The following is a 21,188-nucleotide window of genomic DNA, read 5'->3' on the forward strand; positions in this document are numbered from 1 at the left end:
TTATTTAATTGACTTCTGTTCTGATTGCTTTAATGAAGTTTGGTCTTTACATAAAAATAAATATCTTCAAAGAATTGTCAGTGCCAGAATTGTAAATGAACAAAATAAAAGGTGAGATACTTAATTACAGAATCTCTCTCAAGGTTTCCTTTGTTTAGGTGTTTGGGTCACCTTTTAGGGTTGCAAAATTGCATTGCTCAGCAAAAGGAGTTAAAATAGCCCATGGGCTAGTCTGAAATAAGTAAAGGATGATAATAACTTTGAATATGATCATAATATGATACCTTTCAAATCAGAGAGCATTTCTGTGATGATGGCACAGCGGATGAGTGTCCCTTCCTTCCTGGAGGATTTGTTTGAAGAGCTGAACGCAGCTGTGCAGAGCTCCAACTGTCCCGATGTCCTCCCCTGGGTTTTCAATGGCCTATCCAAACACAGACCAGTTTTGTGACAGCAATTTATACCTTCAGTCTTGATTATTGAGCGGGAAAAGGGCAGAAGTTGCTCATTTATAATAAGGAAATGTCCTAACTCTATGTGTTTTATTAAGAAAATTCCTTAAACTGGTTCGATTATTAACAGAGAGCAGCAGCATGGTGGCTGTGCCGTGCTGGGGGCTGCCCTTGCTGCACTCTCCCGTGCTGGAGAGGAATCGCACCCCCTAGACCAATTGGAAGTGGGTCCTATGACCTCCACCTACTGCAGGTACCACGATGGAATCTTTGCAAGATCCAGTTGCCCCTGACAGAGCTGTAGCCTTTTGGTTCAGGCTGCAGAGAGATCACACAGCTGGCAGCAGTACGGCTGATGGGGAGATGCTGGCAGCAGGAGTCAGCTCCACAAACCTCTATCTGCCGCAGAGCTTATCTCTGAGACGGGAGGGAGGAAGCTGATCATTTTGCACTGACAAGTTCTGTCTTCAGGTTTCTGGCTTATTAAGGTGATGAGTGGCTGCAGTTCAGATCACTTGTCATCCAAACCACTTGGTGGCTTTGTGGGATAATGAAAAGCTGGTGGCTCCCCTGTCAAACGCTACGTTTTTTTGCTTTCTCCTGTGCTTCTCTGCTCCAGCTGCTATCACAAAACAACCACTGATGGACTGATTTCTGCTGAATGGATTCTCCCATCTGCAGAACTGAACTGCAGGCAGTAGCAGTACTTGCTCCCAAATCTGTGTGAGCAGGATCAGACCTCTCGGGTGTCAAGGCTGGGTGGTGCTGCATCCAAACCAAAGTCATCCTTGCGGTCCTGCACAGTCTTTGCTTTCTGAGTGGCATGAAGCACTTGCTTTCCAGGCTGCTACAGATTTTAGGAAGTAGCTGGGGAAGGTAAAGGTAAGCTTTAAAGAAAAATCCTTTTTCTCTGATCTGGGTGGTCCCCCGCTGAGTTGAGCTGGGCTGGTTGAAGAGACCTGCTGGTGACCCTCTCCTGAACCGCATCCCTCCCATCACCCCCTGCCCCCCTCCAGCCACCCCCTACCCACGCAGAGCTCCCTCCACCAACTCACCCGGGCTCTTCAGCTGCTGCAGTGTATATTCTCTTGACCCAAAATGCATGGCATCTCAACCCTTATCCTGACAGAGAGATAGGGTGTCTTATATGGAGTGGTAAGTTGTGTGTTGTATGAAGGAAGACAGAGGAGTGTGCATCCAAAATGACCTATAAGATACTAAGACCATCACCATGCAGCAAGTGCATTTTATTGCAACAAAAAAAGGGGCCAGGGAAATTTAAAACTTTAAAGCAAGCCCTAGTCTGTGGATTATTCTTCAGAAAACGATCATGTTGAGTAAACAGATCAACACAAGGATGCAGGAGTTGCACACGGTGTAAGGAGAGTAGAAGCTGCAGCACACTGGTGCTGGGGAGCACATCCCTTGGTGGGGGGGGGGGGGGGGTCCCCTTCAGCAAAGCGGTGAATCACGTACCCATCCCCATTGGAAAGAGAGTTTACACGCTTGCTTAAATTTCATCAAAGGCGATGAAAGGAGGATGGAGAGTCGGGGAAGTTCCATGCCTGAAGGATCAGTGAGGGTTTTGGGGAACTGGCTGGAGATGCACAAGCAGTTTGAGGGCAGAGGGGGCTGGATTAGCTAAACTTTGTAATGAAGACGATAGTGAAACTCAAATTGGATCAGGTTGCTGAGGAAACACAAGCAGAAAGAGCAAGGAGCAAATCCCTAGCAGGAGCTGGAGGAAGGAAGCAGGGCATAAGGTCTGAGGACAGTTATGGGAGAGTGTGGGGACCTCTCTTACGCCACCGCTTGTTGTCAGCTGAGATCTCTTTCTACATTCTCTCTGTACGTGAGGTTTCATTATGGAGGGTGGAATTCAGAGAGAGGTGCTGAGGGCATCAGGACCACCAGGTCCCTGGTGGGAGAACGACCAGTGGCCGTTGTTAGTCCAGCCCGAGGCAGTGCTGCAGGGCTGCCACAGCGGAGGCAGGCAGGGCGGCTGCGGTGCTCAGGGACAAGCTGGTGTTGAGGTCAAACGTCTCTTCTCCTCATTGCTGCAGGGAAATGTGGGTGAGTGGAGACAGATGCGATCTGAGGAGATGGGGGCAGGCAGCAGCACCCAGCCTTGTTCTCCATGTACCCCCTGCTCCCCTTCCTCCAGCCCCAGGCTCCTGCCCTGCTCACAGCACAGGGAGGAAACTGCTGCTCACAGCTTCCCTGGGGTCACCCACCTGCTGTGGTTGATCCCCCTGTCCCTGGAGCATCCTGCTCCAGCTGGCCCTGCTCCCAGCACAGCTTGGACTGGGCAAGCTCAGAGATCCCCACCAGCTTCAGCTGGTCTGGGGATCTCCAAAAATTCATCCATTTGCAGGAAGCGCAGCTTCTCTTGAGACCAAATCTCCTTACAGACCTCGTGTTCCCTGGGAATTACTCCTGCCTGGGGAACAGAGTAAATCTTCTGCAACATGATGTATTGGCTTGTTCCTACAAACAGCCACAGCTCTGGGTCTGTTGGCCAGGGCAGCCCCCATGTGCTGAGTGTGACACAGTGGCAGTAAATATTTTTTCCAGGAGACTTCTTCCTTCCTGAGTCTACTCTTTGCTGAAACTTAAAAAAAAAAACAATTCACAAACAGTTTCCACCCAAGAAGTAATCACTTGTATGAAGACTTAAGCTTCTAATTTCCCACAATGATAGTCCTTCACAAAAATGAAATGAGGATTTCTACAAAGTTTGTGGAGGCTCTTGGCATAATAACATACAGGAATAACCTGCCCCACTAATGAAACAAAACTTCTGTCAGTGCTCACCCAAATCCTTACCTTGCAGGTTACTGTCATTAGAGCAGATTTTATAGCAAAAAAAAAAAAAAAAAAAGATACCAGCTGCATATTAAAACTGCTTCTGACTGAAGCTTCGGGTAACATTTTCAATGTGAGTCTTTCCATCTATATTTAGAGGCATTCGAGTGCCAATGCCAAACAAGTGCTCCCGAGTTTTGGTTGATTGCAGGTACCCTTCTGTCCTTTTCCCCAGCAAAACTCAGCTTGTAGCTGATTCTCAGCAAACACAGTTAAAAATGCAGACATTTCTGTGGCCTCCCCAGAGGCTTAGCACACTTCCAGGAAGATTAACATGGATGATCAAGGAATGTCTCTGCTTACACGGTTGCCTCAGAGAAAGCCAGTGGTGCCTGGATGTGTATAGTAGGATGACTGTCATTACTCCAAGTTACAAATACTGGTGGCTTAAATAACATCAGCTGCTCAGGTACCAGCTGAAGAAAGCACCATTTGAGGCTACCACTGAGAAAGAGGAGATTCCCGTCAAATGAAACTTAGCTCTTCCCAGAAAACACAAAAAAGCCAAGTGAAAGAGAGGACCTGAGCAGAGGGGAAGAGTGTCACTGAGACAAGGAGGAAGCACAATTCTCTTCTAATGCAATAACAGCAACGTAAAGAATTTAAAATGCTTTTCTAGTAGCTAAAAAGAGCAAACTGCCTTATTTATCATCATTGCCAGCACGCATACCACTACAAAGCTAGTTTCCTTTCCTCTGATTGCTTTACAATTACAGGTAAAAATTGCAAGGTAGTTGGATTTTATACACTCTCATCCAAAGGCTTTGGAACATGATTATCTGCAGTGATTGACAGATCCCAAGTGGTGAATCATTGCATTAGAGACACACATGCAGCTCTTACATACAGCTAGAAAATGTGTGTCTGGCACTGAGCTGTGTCATTTCAGTCTTCACTGTGAAATGGTGCGATCTGCACTGAAACCTGGCTGGAACTGGACAGATTTTGAAAGTTTCTGTATTAGTGCCTGAAGTGAAAATAAGCTGTACCCACTGAAAGGCTCTAAATTATGAGAGAGATGAGAGCTAACTTCACAAAGACATACTGCTTCATTTGAAACCCCTGCACACATATGTCCATATGGTGCAACCAGCTCTCTTTTCCCAGTTCTGATCTGCACTCTTTGTCCTGTAGGTTCCCAGGAGCAGACTGGGAGTATGTCCTGCTAGCTCTGTGGATCAGGAGTATCTGCCTGAACTTGGGCAGCACACTTCCCTGTAAAACAAAACAAAAAAGTCCCAGCAACTATTCCACGCTTGCAGAAATCAGGAATAGAGCTGCCACTGCAAGTTAATGGCATTTTACCTCGGGTTGGGTCGCTTCAGCATCTCTCTTAAGCGCAGCTACCAGAGAGCTCACTGGGCATGTGGCAATTTTACAGCTGCCAATCTAATCGGAAACTCAAATATAAAGTACACAGCGCCGGAGCTTTTAGCTGTAATGTGCCATTCACTGGCCCTGCCACAGTGTATTGCAGGAGGCTGGAGGACTCAGTGAGCTCGAGCAGCATTGGCCGTGGGGAGGCCGTGAAACTGGACATGTGCCACCAGACAGGCTGACAGGTACGTAGCAGGTATGGGGGAATTGGTGGGAAAACACACTCCTTAGAGATGTCCTAATTCAAGCCACCATGGGCTGCTGCTGTTGCAGCACAAGCTGAACAGGCTTCATAATGCTGAGTGACCAACTCTGCCTTACGAACCACCAACAATGGCTGAGCTTTCAGCAAATCATAGCTGAAATTATAAATTATAGCTCCTGTGAAGAAGATGAACATTCAATTTCAGATTTAAAAAAAAAAAATTACTAGGGAGCTTGCTTTGACAATAAACTGAGGCAACCAAAAAATAAAATCTGCTTATTTTAAGCCTTAGGAAGTGGGCAGTGAATTGGCTAAACTGTAGTTATGCATTTCAGAAGTCTGGCTGTGCAAACCACTTCCCATGTATGCAATTCATCCATATAAAAGACATGCTATTTTCTTCCAAGTACAGAACAGTACACTGAAATTTCTGAGACACTATTTTTAAAATGGCATAGCCATAAACTTGCAAACTCTTGAGTAATGTAGACCTTCTTTTTAAAAAATTGCCTCTTAGCTTCAAAAATAAAAGCTGGCAGAAAACACAGCTACTAGTCTGATGATGAGAACAGAGACAAAATATGGCAGCAGGTCTCATCAGGGCTGGGTGACACACATCCCTTCATCTGCAAAACCCTATATCACAAAATGTAGAAATAAAAGAAACTGACCTGGTGGAAATAAGGGCAGTGAATCTTTTAACGGCTGTCTCTGAGGAAGAAAGCACAACATACTAACCTTATAGATCTCCTGCACTGTTTAAGAACTGGTCTCCAGCATAGCTTTTGCCCAAGCCCAGTTTGTGATGAACAGGATCCCTGCACGCAGCCAACTGGCTAATGCCAGCATATACATACACACACAAGATATAAAGATATGTATATATACCAGTAAAGGTGTATAGATATATAAGTAGAAGATACCAGTAACAGAGTCTCCCTGCCACCTTTACTAGGAACTTTTTTAGAAGGAAAGAATATAACCTGGAAACAATATTATCGGACATTTTTATTTGTTGTGACTTCTAGCTTCACACAAATACTGAAATGAAGAGAAAAGCATATCACATTTTCAATCTGCAGGCAAAATAGAGAAACACATAAAAGATTTGTCAGCATTAACAGCCAGATCTGCTCTGGAAGGACAATTAAGCTTTTTTTTTTTTTTTGGTAAAAATTAATAAATTAGTTCTTTTAAAATTACATTCTCTTCTATGTGTGCAGATCAACATTTTCGGTTGATTCCCATTTTTGTATTTAGTACAAACATATGGCAAAGGCCAGTTTGCCTGTTAAAACGGATAAGAATCAGACAATAGTTCTGAACTAAGAGCCACATCAAATTTGTTTTGAAGTGAAACAGAATCTTTCCACTACTGTCAAGAGAACCAAAGTCAAGCCCAAACTACAGAATCGTATGATATCTGATGGGAAGCAAATGTAATTCCTAAGGTTTATATTTACTAGGGTATTGTAAAATCCTATGTTAACAGCTGGAGATCTATAGAAATACATGCTTAGAGAGAGGGGTAGGTAGATAGCCATAGTTAGTAATAATTTAAAGCAAAAACAGCAAGAAAATATTTTGTCTAACCAGGCTAGAAATATCGAAACATGCCAACTAAATGAAACACATTGAGATCAGGGCAAAAACTTCCCTATTCCTTATGTGCTAGTCTAGCTGGTCACTGCTTATCTCACACCTTCATTATATCAATGTAGTTCAGCACCTCTAGAGTCCTGCCAGACAAACTCAGACACTCGGCTTCAGAGGAAAACTTGGCTATTCCCGCTGTGCTGCCCATGCCTGCAGGCTGCAGGCCCTCATGGACAAGCATTTTGTGCCCTCCAATGGTACTGGGGGTGCTGGGAGGAGGGAGTCCCCCTGGGCTGCGGGCAGCGGCGAGGGAGCCCCCACAACTGCACACCTGCATGGTGCCACACTGGGTGGCAACATCCACTTTCCTTACCTCTGGAACAGAGATCTCAGTCTGCGACCAACCATCACACCTGGCACTGCAAGTAACAGGCTCTCTTTTAGGGGCTTGGTCTAACGAGCTGCCCTCAAATGGGGCAGTGTGGTTTTTATTTTCCTTCTCTGTGGCACATAAAATAGAGTCTTTCTCCTGAAGATGGTATCCTTCATCTCTAGTCAAAATGCTGCTGGGTTGGAGAGGCACGGTTCTGGTGTGAGAAGTCTTTGGGCACTCTGTGCTTGATGAGGCTGAGACTAGGTTGGCATCATCTATCTTCAAGGATTGTTCATTCAGATATTCCTTCTTTTTGTCTATGTCTTCCTCTTCAGACTGTTTGAACAGATTGTGAGAATGCAGCTGTTTAAATCGTTCAATAACTAAGGACCAAGTTAATGACTAACTAACAACAAAGTTAATGAAATAAACAGAAAGGCCAGAAGTGTCTGGGTTTGGTTGTTTGGGGTTTTTTTTGTCATTCTTTCTCCAAGGGTGCACACCTAACCTTTGTTGAAGAGAAGGTGGGTAAGGCGGACCTTCACTCTCACACAGAATTTATATTCTAACATTGTGGCATTTTTGTGTTCAAGAATGGCTGAAAACACACAGTGTGTCAAATTCTCCTGCCTTACAGGCATGTAATGTAAAGAGCTACACATCAAGGAAGAGCATGTAAGATTGCTTAGCATTTTCCCACAGTCACGTTAGTGTAATTCCACAAGGCCTGGTATTATCAAGAGACCAAACCACACATCTGTTAAGCTGTTTAGGAAGCTTTACGGCTAATCATTTCTTGTCTTCCTCACACATCAAGTTGCCTTGAACAAAACAAAACCATAAATTAGATTCCAGCTCCATCCACCCTTAGATGCACTCAGGCATACAGATATCATTCAAGTGAACCCCTACAGCCCCATAAACGGGCAGTACTCACTGCATCAAGACTGGAGCTGAAGCAGCTCTCTGTCTGCCTTGGAGAGTAACTGGGAGACTGGCTGTTGAGTGATGACTCCACATCTGAAAAATGAGACGAAAAGGAAAGAAAGATTACTCACCAAAAATTCCCCAAATATCCAGCTCTCAAGCACAGCATATAGAATTATCCATTACTACGTCTGATGCAGTTTTAAGATACTGTTTAAAGCGTTAGTGAGGTCAATCTACGTCTTGGCAATAGCCAGTTCTTCTTGTCTCAGGACAACACATCTTAACAGAAGGTGTGAGATGGGTGCCCCAAAGCTTCAGCTATGCTGTTAGTCAGCAGCCTGCACCAGCAGCAGAACTGTGCTACCCAAAAAGAGGAAGGACTCTGCAGAGCAAGGGCAGGGAGAGAATGCAGCAAATTCCCTGCACACAGTGGCTACCATACAAGGTACATGTTTTTTCTCTTAGAGGCCCTTGGGAGATCTTCTGTTCTGAAATGCAGCCAGCATGCCTGGCCCCTACAGCTACTGAGGGAGCAAAAAGGACGTGGGATCTCCCTGATGACTCCCCTCACTCTGTCCACGTGTGGAATGGCAGTATATAGTCTAGTGGAAGGGAATAAAGACTGGACCAGCAAAATGGCATATGTCAAGCATCTAATGAAGATATTAATTAATAGAGAAAACACATCCAGGATTTTTTTCAGTCAGCAGAGGTCTGCAGGAATAGAAAGAAAGAAAATTACTGGCATTTACTTGATACTTTTACTAAGTAGTGGTGGTAGTAAATTTGTGGTGTTCAGATTAATACTCTTGATCTCTCTTGTGGATTTATTTTTTTTTAGCAGTTACACCTACTTTCAGAGCTGGCTTTTCAGTTTAGGGGATAACTTTGGAGGAAATGGGACAATGAAAAATATGTATGTAACACTTACCAGAGAGAAGTTAACCTGAATTTTTCTCTTCAATGAAAAGCAAACACAGATAAATCTTAGTTACCTGGCAATGCCAGTCTTCTATACAGTACTGCGTGAATCAAAAATACAAGCCCTCATCAACCGTAACATCCTAAAAAGACCAAAACACTCCTCCTTGGCTTTAAAAGTAACTCTTTCAGTTTCCAATGTAGAGAAAAATTGGATTTTTAAATTAATAACGTATAAATGGTACTAACCCTTCTCCATCTTGCAAAGATTTGAACTCTCTCCAAACTTATAGTCTTCCTCTTGTGCTGTTGTGAACTTTTAAAAATAATATTAAGTGTTAACAGTGAGGGTTCAGCTGGATCAGCACCTCAAGCTAAGTGAGGAACATTCAGTTTCTGTATTACATAAAGGAGTCACTGCACTGTACCACAAATTATTTTAAAAGGTACAAACCCCCTGACCAATACTGCATGTGCTTGGGTGACTTCTACAGGCAAAATATCTGAAAGATTCTTTCTATGTATACTGGCATAAAGCTCCTTTATAATACTAAAGTGTCCCACATACAATGTCTGAGCCCACAGAATCCCTGCACAATCTGATCCTAAGGGTTAATGGGTAACTTACACAATGTATTTCAGGCATCAACTTAGGTGTGAATCAAACCATGTAAATGATGAACCTGCAAGTGCTTTCTATCTGAACCACTTAACCAGAAGCTGTTCTTTCTGGAATCCTTATATAAACCACGACAGAAAAGAAGCTTGCACAGAAGTTAATTCAATGATGCTAAATTTAGTTTCTAACTGTTGTGGACATTCCTTCTCCACCTCAAATGAATCGTGCAATCGGTAGGCTTGACAAAAAAAAAAACCAAACAAACAAAAAAAAACTCTTTAAAAAGTTACCTCTTCAAATCCAAAGAGCTGGTTCTGTCTCCAGGCTGATTCCTTCACAGACTCATCATCACTGACGGATGCAAACACAGAGTTCTGTTAGGTGATTTCCCCCCCCTGTATTTTTATTTTCTTTCTGAATTAATGTCATTTCCGGTGACTTTTTTGTCTTCAATTTTTGTTTTGTTTTCAGTAACCATGAAATGCTTCCCACTATTGAGATCATTGAACTTCTTCCTGAACCTGAGATTTAACACCAAGAATCTGGTTTTCACAAACTTCACTTCTGTTGAAATGCAATATGTAACAAGAGAGATGACAGAAGATAGCGCTGCTTTGTAAAACAGAAGGTGTTATGGATCAGAGTCTTTGATAAAACCCTCTTCTGTAAAACGCAGGGCACTCACGTGGGCTAACTTTAACCCAGGGAAAACGCTAACTTTCTCTGTAGTCAGTGGAAGGAGACAGGGTCTTTTAGAGGGCAAGTCAGAGTAACAGCTTAATTTCAGGGACTCAAAATTGTCCCATGAAGCAGCCTTTCTCTGTACTTGTTATAGTATATGGGCAGATGAACAATTGTACAAAAAAGAGCTTACAGGCACATAAGTTTGTTCACATTATTCACTACTATTTTAACTGTGAAAACTTTAGGATTTTGCCTTCATGTCCTCTTAGCAGGATTTCTCCAATTCAGAAAGGTCTCTGCAGTTATCACTAGCTAATAGATTCATAATTTCTATGGCACTCACCTTTTTTTTCTTGAACAGTTCTGCACATTCTCCTTTAAACTAATCCACTGATCATGGTGATAAGCAAATGTTTCTAAAATAAACAAGTAAACCTTGATTTTAAAATGCAATATCATAAATGCAATTTGAAAATAAATGCTTCTGTCAACTTTTTAAAATAATTTAAATTATTGGATTTAAAATTAAATTACTGCATTCTGAAGATTCGTGACATCTTTTTCCAGTCAGGACAGACACATCTCTGGTTATAAAAAACACATGTCTTTAAAAGGAGAATAAAAACCAGAATATATGTCCTTAAAATATTGACACTCACCAATTTTTTCAAGGTTTGCGGGTTTTTCATTGTTTTCAGAGGGTCTAAAGTAGTGCTCTCCCTCATGACAGTCCTGCAGGTGGGTTTTATGAAGTCCAGTGGTCTTATAGCCTGCACTAGAGGCATTGTTACTTTCAGGTAAAACCCATTCTGGACCTGTGAAAATGCCTTCAAGGTGTCTGTCTACAGAATGGTTTTTTGCATTCATTGCAGGATAAGCCTCTCTAGTATCATAAAGATAGTTTATGTTAGTCATTTGATTTCTGTCATCAGGATCCATGAAAAAAATGGCTGCACTGCTTTGGTTAACAAAAGGATTAAAATGCTCTGTGGAAGGATTATTAGGTATTGATTTGCTCTCATCTTCAAACAGTGACAGAAAGGAAAAATCACTTCCAACTTCTTGGGGAGCTTTCAGTTCTGCGGTTTCTTTCACAACATCAAACAATGGCACTTTTATTCCTTCGCTGTTTTCTGATTCGTTCTGATTTTTCCCGGCAGAATTCATATAGTCCAGCCTGGGATGAGGCAGGGGGCGGGGGGGCAGGGGGGATAGAAAAAAAAACCACAACAGTTTGCTTAGTACATAAGTAAGCAAAATACTAACTGCTAACACAACAAATTATAACTTGATAAAAATCTCAAATACTTTACTGCTCATCACAGTTGCTTTTGTCCCAAATGTACATTATTTCAACTGAAAAAGTGTCCCGTATTTTATTTCCACTTTATAGTAAGGTTGATTTAGAAGGGGTTCTGCTTCATGATGTCTCCAAGCATACCAAGACATGGAGTACATCCTCCCGAGTAGGGAACTGTGATTTATAAAATCAGCCACAGTATGTCACTGCTGCTCCACCAGCTGAACAAAGAAGGCCACTTTGGAGGGGGGAAAAAAAAAAAAAAAAAAAAAAAAAAAAAAAGACAGGAAGATAAGATAGTTTCTTCTGCTTATGAAAAGAAAACAGTTTGTTCTTTAAGACTACAGTTCTCTCCTGCACTGAAAGCTTATAATAAACTCTGTGTACTGCTTATTTCCTGGTCTCTTTAGCAAGTGACTTCCATTTGTACTTGAGGTCAGTAATCCTAATTCAGGACAGAACTTGTCTATTCCAATAGTAGTGGTTTTGAACATGCTATCATGCTAGTATCATTACCATGAAAGCTATCATGCTTTCACTTAATTGGCTCTTAGTCTAACATTTTTGCTGCTTTTTTTCTAGGCTTGATCTGCTGACTGACCTTTCAGAAAATCTGAGAAAAAAGTTTAGAGGCTTCTGAAGCACAGAGAACTGGCAAAGGCAGCCATTCAAAAAATGCCCTTCTTTAAAAAATTTCGAGCAATGCTATCAATGGAACTCGAAAACTCGAAATGTAGTACAGAAAACTCTTACTGGAGAAAAATTCTGTAATGTTTTGATCAGTGAATTCTTGAAACTGGATAAAGATCCTAGAGAACTTAAATGAGAAAGTAGTGTCCTCTACTTACAGAAACCCCCTCTGAACAGTTTTAAAAGGCTAAATACACTAAAGTTTGTTTTTGGAGAAACTTGGATACATCTACGTGAGGAAGGTAAAAACATTTTATGAAGCAATTCAGAGTCTCTTCTTCACTTCAGCTGAACATTCTGTAATGCTAAGCAAAATTTAATAGTAAATGAGGAAATAGCTAAGCACTATTCAGAGTGAGAGACATCTGCTATTTTTATAAGACATCTAAAATTTTTAGTTAATATTTAATGATCTTGAGGTGCCACAGCTCTCAGAGGTATGCACATTGATTACATCATCAGTATGTTCCAATTACATTAAATTATTCTGTAAGTTTATACTCTACTTTTGACACATGGCGGAAGGAAACTCCCTTCCCAGGAGAACTGCCAGCTCTTGAGGTATAAGAATTTATGGCTGTAGCAGATGAAAACAAAACAAGGACCATACAAAGAAATTGATTTGAAGAACAGTTGGAAAGGAGATGTTGTTAGTGAGCCATCAATGGGCAGAGGATGCAGGGAAGTGCCATAAGTAGACAAGTGCAGGCCTGAGGGCCTGTGGAGAAATGAAAGGGGAGAGGTAGGCGAGATATGGTTACAAACGGCTTTACTGTAAAGATATTGATTGGGAATTCACCAAGATACACATCAAGGTGAATGTTATCCTCTTTAAGTTTTGCTGGAGAAAGCCAGGAGAAGCTAGGAGAAGAGAAAGAGAAAGTTAAGGTGGCTAAGACAAGAAGCTGATATGTTCATCTAGTTATCATGTGGTCAGTGAGCTTATCAGTCACTTGAGTCCCCAGGCAAACAGGCTCTAGGTAGTTCAGGAACAGCAAAATAATATATATGGCCTTTTTATGGCTCTACCCAGCCAAAGCTAGAGACTGATAGGAACTTTCAATCGGATGGCAGACTTACAGAATAAAAAGAGTAAAGGAAGATTAGCCTTGTAAGATCCCTAGGTCCAAGGCAAGAGCCCCTGGAAAGAAACCGAAATAAAATGTTCAGCATAAATTAGTCTGGCCCTAAACCCTCTGTTATTAAAAACATTTTTAATCAGCATGTACAAAAAGAAATATGTTCTAGATTTCTAGCCATTCTTTTATTTTTAAAAAGTGTCTATTCTCATATAAGTACGATTTAAGCAATACTAAAAAAAAAAAAAAAAGCTACAGTAGGATCATATATGAAAGAGAAGGAAAAAACCAAATATCAGCAATGTAGGTAGAGAAGCTGCTCATTTGCTACAGCACCAAGGTCACCAGAAAAGCACTTGCCATAGTGACCAGAACTAATGGGACCTGGAGCAGCTGCCCTCCCTGTGGCCTCTTAGTAAATCTGTGCTTCTCACTTGGTGTGAATTCAGTAACACCATAATGTTTGTGACATTGCAAAAAACAGATCATGGTTCCAAGTCCCTACCTAAAAATTCACATTTTGCTGCCTTTCAGCAGATGTAAATAGCTCAGTATGTTCAGTCTTTCCATTTAATTTTAATTTCTATTTGAAAAGGAACAAAAAATCAATGAAAAATCAAGTAGCAATGTTTCAGATTATCTTAGTATTTTTCTTGCTTAAACTTGGCTGTTATTTCTGTCTTTGATGTAAAATCACTGCCTACCTATGCAATGGCTTAAACAGCTCCTGAGACACTCTATCAGACTTTCCAAAAATACACTGGCTTGGACGTTTTGTAATCCAAGGGTCTTGATCGGAACTATTTCCTGGCTGAGAAAACAGTAGAAGCTGTCAAACCAAGTATATATAATAGTTATAGCGTTTTAAACTTTAATGTTGGGTTTGCAAACACTACACATGTTTTCCCACTATTTTCACTTCTTTCTATCTTTACAGTAGAAGTCAAAACTGCCTTACACCCCACCTGAGTTCTGTATAACTCATACTTTTCCATATCTGCGTATCGCTGTTCATATACAAAACATCCTTTTAGCATCCCACCTTCCCATAGTATGAAGAAACTTGGTAGACTGTAACAAGCTGAAGTCCCCCTGAAGATCACATAATCAGAGGAAGTGCATTGTCTGGAAGGGACCTCAAGAAGTCTCTAGTCCAACCACCTCAAACCAGGACCAGCTTCAAGGTTAGGCCAGATTGTTCAGGGTTGTTCAGGACTGAGATTCCACAACCTGTTTGGAAGGCATCTTGGTGCTTAGCTACTTTGTGACAATACTTTTTCCTATACAAACAGAATTTCCATTTTTGAAACTTGTGACTTCTACTTATTGCCATTTCACTGTGTACCTCTGGCTCTGTCCTGTCTGTAACGCTGGTTAGCCTGTGGAAGACAGCAGTTATTTCATCCCACACTCCCATAGCCTTCTCTTTTCCAAGCTATGAAAGCCCTCTTTGCTCAGTCGCTACACATTCATCCTGTGCTCCAATCCCCTAACAATTTTTGTGACCCTTCTTTGGTCTTGCCACAGTTTGTTAATCTTCCCCTTGTACTGGAGTTCCCAAAACTGGACACAGTATTTCAGATGTGTTCTCACACATGCTGCTCAGAGGGAAATAATCATTTGCCTTTGACTGCTGGCTATGTTTTCTCTAATACAGCCTCTACGTAGCTGGCCTTTGCAGCTACAAGGGTACACTGCTGAATCATGTACAACTTTTTCTCCACCAGCACCCTCAGGTCCCTCTCTGCAAAATTGCTGTCTACTCAATCAATCCCCACCCATACTGATGTGTGGGGTTATTTCTTCCGAGGTGCAGGGCTTTGTATTGCTCTGTGTTACACTCTATGGAGTTCCTGATGGCCTTCTGCTTGTCAAGATCCCTCTGATAAGCAGCTCTGGTACTGTAGTGGTCACTCTGCCAATCTGGTGTCATGCATGAACTGGCTGAGGTGCTGAGAGTGCATTCTGTCCCATTGTCCAACTCTAAGGAAGATGTACCAGACTTGCTGTCAATCTCTGGGGATCCTTGACATTACTGACTTGTTGCTAATTAGACTTTAGCTCACAGATAACTACTTTGAGCAGGATGGTAACAGACAGTTTTTTACCCATCTTATTGCCCACTCATCTGGTTCATAACCCCCCACTTTGGCTACTATGATCCCACAGGGAACCTTGTCAAAAGCCTTTCTAAAGTCAGGGTAAATAATATCTGTTGCTCTCCCTTATTCACAGAGATCATCATTTCATCACAGAAGGCAATCAGGTTCATCAGGCACAGTATGGCGTTGGTCAATCTATGCTGTCTGTTCCCAGTCACCTTCTTCTTCTTTATGTACCTTGGAATTGCCTCCAGGAGATCTAGTTCCATAATTCTTTCAGGGACAGAGGTGAGATGATACTTCCCCAGATTATGCTTATATTTTTGCAGATGGGCATAACATTTGTGTATTTCTTGTCACTGAGAAGCTTTCCTGATTACCACAGTCTTTCAAAGATGATAGACATCTGCTCTGCAGTGGCATCATCCAACTCCCTCAATATACTTGGATGCACCCTGCCCAGTCCCAGTATTTCTCTCTGTCCAGGGTACTAAGGATTCCCTAGCTTGTTCCTTCACCACTCTTTTGTATCACTCTCCCCCAAACTCTCTACTGAACTGGAAGACGTGCCAGAGAGCAGACCTTGTCAGAAAATCCTGAAGCAAAGGAGGTCTTGAGTGCCTCAGACTTTTCCACGTCCTTTGTCACTAGGGCAGTCTGTTTAGCAGTGGACAGCATTTTCCTTGTTTTCCTTTTGCTGATGACATGCCTATAGAAATCCTCCTTGCTGCCTTTCTCACCCCTTGTGAGTTTCAGCTCTGGCCATCCTTGTGCCACCCCTCCAAGCCCAGTGGATGCTTCCATATTCTTGCTGGGTGTCCCATCCCTCCTTCCACACTTTGTTTTTGCATTTGAGCTCAGTCAGGAGTTCCCTGATTCGCCAAACTGGCCTCCAGGACCTACTTATTCTCTTGCATGCTAAGGTGGACTGTTTTTGTGTTTTGAAAACATCTCTCTTGGGCTCCTTTGTCCTTCAGGCCAGCTTCCTGTGAATTTCTGCCTACTTGTTCCCTAAACAACCCAACATCCCCTTTTCTGAAGTCCTGAAGTACTGCTTCCTCCCTTACCTCAAGACTTTAGAATACCACTGGTGATACACATTGAATTTGTTTTATTATTTTCAATAAACAACATATTTTCTAAAAATAAAGCATATTATGAGAGCCACTTATATTTGCTATTACTTTTCTAAGGATGATTCTTTTAAGAACTCCAAAGTTAACAAGAAGAAAAAAGCATCAACATGCATCAGAACAAATAACTTTCAAACATTTCCTAAACTTAACTTGAGTTAAACAGCAGGCTTTTCTCTATCCTTCTAGGAACAATGAAAACATTGTAAGAACTATGTTACTCACTGAGACACTGAATGATTACAAATTAGGTCATGGTGACCACCTGGGATCATATGATACCCAGTTATACTAACTACATGTAAGAAAGCTGTATTTCTAACTGCAATACATTTCAGCTTTCATTAACCAACTTCGCAAGACAGAAACAAAGGAAAGCCAGTGGAATGTTACTAACTCTCCTTCTGCAGATATCAGTAATATTGAGAGCTCTGGGAACAGAAGCTCAAGTTAAGTTTATTTCATACGAATAAAATAAATTTATTTGTATATATGGAATATTCATTGCTAGCAGCCTACAAGAAATGTTGATCATTCATAATTATCTTCACCATTACACTAATTTTACATTCCAAATGAATGAAAGTTAGTTTAAAGTAATTCTGTGTAAACAGCAAAATATTAATCAAACTTGGTTTTTCAGCTTCACTTCATATGTCTGTTCCCAAGTGTTGCCCATTAGGTTTGTGTTGAAATTTCCTTCTGAAAATTGTGTACTGTTAGAGAACAGTGGACAGGCAGCCCTTTCTATGTTGTCTTTGTGTTTCATACTAGAGTCAGCATATGTTGATTCTGTTACTCATGACAACTAGGTAAAACAAATAGCAAAGAGATATTTTATTTATCTAAAACTGTTTTTAAATAAGCATAAAGTTCAAAGGAATCAAACCTTTCTATATTTTTTACATCTCTGCACATATACCACATGCAAGAAAAAATTTTCATATATTCTGGTATGATTTTTTTTTTAAAAAACATAAGGTAATAAGCATTTATTTCAGGGAAAGACGTAAGTATCTACTTAAGTTGAAGCGTGCACATAGATGTTATCCTGAGGGGAGATGGGTATAAGTACAATTTTAGCTTTAGACGTGTAGGTAAATGATCTGCTGACTTGGTTCTCAAGCAGTAAAATGAAAAATACTTTACTCCATTGAGGAGAGAACTCCAGCATGTTGTGAGACCAACAATGCTATCTCAAGTAGATCAGAACACAAGGAAAAATTTGAAGGCAAAACTCATGAAATGTCACTGTATCCACAGCTACATGGAAGTAATGGCTGTAATCCATCTTATCCAGTGAAAGCAGCACAAATTCCTAATGGAGTGCAAAAGCCTTGCACATTTATTAAGCCTTGCACCTGAAGAGGGCCTACAGGAGAGATGGGGAGGCACTCTTTATCAGGGAGTGTAGTGAGAGGACAAGGGGTAATGGGTATAAGCTGAAAGAGGGTAGATTTAGACTAGACATTAGGAAGAAGTTTTTCACTGTGAGGGCCGTGAGACACTGGAACAGTTTGCCCAGAGAAGCTGTGGATGCCCCATCCCTGGAGGTGTTCAAGGCCAGGCTGGATGAGGCTTTGAGCAACCTGGGCTAGTGGAGGGTGTCCCTGCCCATGGCAGGGGGGTTGGAACTTGATGATCTTTAAGGTCCTTTCCAACCCAAACCATTCTATGATTCTATTGCACAAAATCTTTGTTACACAAAACTTTAAGCTTCAAAAACCCTGAAAATTATTAATTCTACAACCCCTCTTTCTGCTTAACAAAGGGGATGTATCTTCATTACTTAAATTGGCTATACTTTAATTTATGAATATTTTAAAAACAGTTCTTTGCAACATACAGGCCATAGACTTTATTTTTTTATCCATACATTAAATTAGCTTTCTGTGTGTGCACACCGCATTATCACGTATTTTGATGAACTGGTGTGAATCTGTCCATACAAGCTGGGGTTGAGAAGAAAATTAGCTATCATTTTGATCTGTTATTTCTGGCCACACTAAATCTGAAATATGTCCTCTGTGTCTTCAAGAAACAGACGAAAAAGAGTTATAAGGGAAGGCTGACTTAATGTGATACCCAAAAAGGTAGTGGCAGCTCGTGGTGATCTTGGCTGAAACACATTATAGAGCTAAACTTTTCACCCATACTGACTCATACTTCCTGACTCAAAAGGAAGGAAATTCTAACACTAGAAAAACATCTGTCTTTCTCGCTCTCGCAAAACATGCTTTGGCAACATGAATGTGCCAAGAACATACAGAACAATACTGTGCAAGCATCTTTTGCAAGCATTTTTTCCTCAGAGCCCTGTCTGATATGAACAGCAGAAGTCAGTGGAGTTGTATTATTAAGCAAATCTGAGTAACCTAAACTAAGTGTCTTCTTACAGATTTACTAACTTGGGGGTTTTTGTTTTGTTGGTTTTTTTATGCAACAGTGGAATGGGTCATAAAAAAAAGCCCAACTTCCATCTAGAGAATGTTTTCAACTGTAACCTCAATGAGTGTATAAACTTCCCAAATGTATCCACTGAGTCTTGCACTTAAGTTCCTCTTAAAGACTTGCTTTTGTCTATGCTTCTCACATTTCATCATTTCACATTTCTTCACATTGTTTTTTATTTACTTGCTGTTGGACTCAGTCTCTTTCTCTCTCTGTTCTTTGTGACTAATTTAGAGCACACATATTCTTAAGTATTTTGGAAACTGCACAAACCAAGGTAAGTCATGCAAGAAATAGATAAGAAATAGCAGTGACAAATATAAAATATGACTGGCAAATAACATATCAGTATAGCCTTAAAGAAGAAGACTTCACACGTTTCAGTATCCATGAGATTTGGTCACTCTTTGAAAAATCACTTGAACATACAGTCACTGCTGCACATTTTTAGCTTTACATCACTGAGAACAATAAACTTACTCACATTATGCTGGTATTTTGCTTTCTCTGAGAGATGCTGCCTTCTGCTGTCCAATACCTGCTTTTGTAACCTTGTAAAATGAATAAAAACAGCCTATGAAATACAAGATATAAGATCTATAATTTAAGAATATTTTTCCACACATTTTAAAAAGGCCTAATTCATAAGCAGTTATGAGCAGCCAGTGTGTGAGTCAGTCACTTTAGGGTGTCTGAAGCTGGATGGGAAAACAGTGTAAGTGGAAAATGGTGTTTGAATAGCCTGCTCTGTGAGATAAACTTAGTGTATGTACCTGACATGATTTTTTTAAATCTCTCAGCTTCATGTACAGTTTTTTGTTTAGAATACATTTATTTACTCTCAGAGTATCTCTGGAATGCCAGGAGTGACTGTGAAACTTCTTAATCTTAGAATGGTATATTTATATTTATTTAATGCCCCAAACATAAGATCATAATGAAATAACTTTTTCAGAACTTCATTATAACTGACCTACTGCCTATTTTGTACAAGTACCTGTTCTGGATGTCATCTAAGTTTGATATATGTTGTGTACGTAGTGGTGACGTGGGAAGCTCTATGTTGTGTCTCCTGACAGGTATTTTTACTTTATTGATATTAATGTGGACTGGCTTCTTCACGTTCTCTGTAATGAAAGAATTTGGAATGTCAGCGCTGGGCTTGGAGAAAGTTTTGAGCTTTCTCAACTTTCAATAGAGTACAAAAGCTGTTGTTTTAGGTTTCTTAATGAATTTAAAGCCATGTTTTTTTCTTTCTTTGTTACTAGTGATGCAAGAGCTCTATTCTGAACGGCAGTACAGTATGAAATTATTTACAGTCAGCTCCTATGTGTAGACAGGCTCCATCCTCCTCCTCTGTCACCTTCTAATCTTCCTGATCATAGGACAACAAATTGTCCACAATCTGGTTCATGAATATGTCACAGAGGATAAGAGTTAGGACTCAAGTTGTAGAGATGTTTTTTCAGGAGATTAATGATGGATTTTAAGAAAGATACTCTGGGTAGAAATGACAGACTATTACAAATGCCCCCCAAAAGTTATGAAAAAGGAAGTGGAACACAAATGGACCCATTCAATGGCAAAGAGAAAAAGAAACAGATGTAGGGTAAAATTAAGGAATGGAATGAGGAAGGTGCATAAATGTACAAGGCTTTAAAGGTGAAGTATGCAGTAGACAAGGTTATTTGATTCCTCTTATGTCCTGACTTTTTATTGAATCGTAACTTTTGTATTTACTTACAATTTTTTATTTTAAAAATAAAACAACAGTTATTTGAGCATCAAGTTATACATGGAAGAACAAGAACTAAAATAATAGCAGTAAGAGTTAAGGATAACTGATGCTGTTAAATGTGAAGTCAGAACACTTACAATAAACTCACCAGTGTTCTCTTTCTTGGTTGATAACTGGTTAACAACATATAGATTGAGGAGATCCAAACTGACTGCTGAACTTTTAGGATCTGATACTTCCAAAAGCTTCATCTTTGATTTAAGTTTCTTCTTTTCAAAGAATTCCTAATTATTTTTTTTAAAGGGAGAATGAGTTTTTGTCAGAAGCTTCAACAACACATTAACAGCATATATAATTCTTTTGAAATTAGCTTGCAAGAATTAGTAAACAATTCCTAATAATAAAAGCACATGATTAAATCTTTCTGAATTCTCACATCCTGTCTACTGTTATTTAGTTAACTTTTATTGCCTTGAAAAAGACTGCAAGGATAATTTGGTCATACTCAAAATAAATAATTTTTCTCTTGATGCCAAAAAATTAGTCCTTAAACACTCATGCCTCAAACTTTGTGTATGATCATTAAAAATATTTACTTAAAATAAAAGACATATCAAAATGCTGCAAGGAAAAGGTCTTAAAAAAAATTAAACTTGGGATTTTTAGGCAGCTT

General features: G+C 40.5%; 1 protein-coding gene across 1 annotated transcript; it reads right to left on the bottom strand.

Moving 5' to 3' along the window:
- Positions 1–6,595: 6,595 nt before the first annotated feature.
- On the bottom strand, positions 6,596–20,766 carry LOC104461320 (chromosome unknown open reading frame, human C12orf40). Its single transcript, XM_010072862.1, has 10 exons — positions 20,664–20,766; positions 19,775–19,904; positions 19,262–19,328; positions 13,793–13,902; positions 10,682–11,220; positions 10,366–10,438; positions 9,629–9,689; positions 8,969–9,035; positions 7,806–7,888; positions 6,596–7,204 (listed from the first exon to the last, which is right to left on the bottom strand). The coding sequence occupies exons 1-10, from the start codon at positions 20,764–20,766 to the stop codon at positions 6,596–6,598; spliced, it is 1,842 nt and encodes a 613-aa protein (XP_010071164.1).
- Positions 20,767–21,188: the final 422 nt, after the last annotated feature.

Source organism: Pterocles gutturalis, unplaced genomic scaffold, assembly GCF_000699245.1.
Source record: "Pterocles gutturalis isolate BGI_N339 unplaced genomic scaffold, ASM69924v1 scaffold36532, whole genome shotgun sequence".
Taxonomy (NCBI): Eukaryota; Metazoa; Chordata; class Aves; order Pterocliformes; family Pteroclidae; genus Pterocles; species Pterocles gutturalis.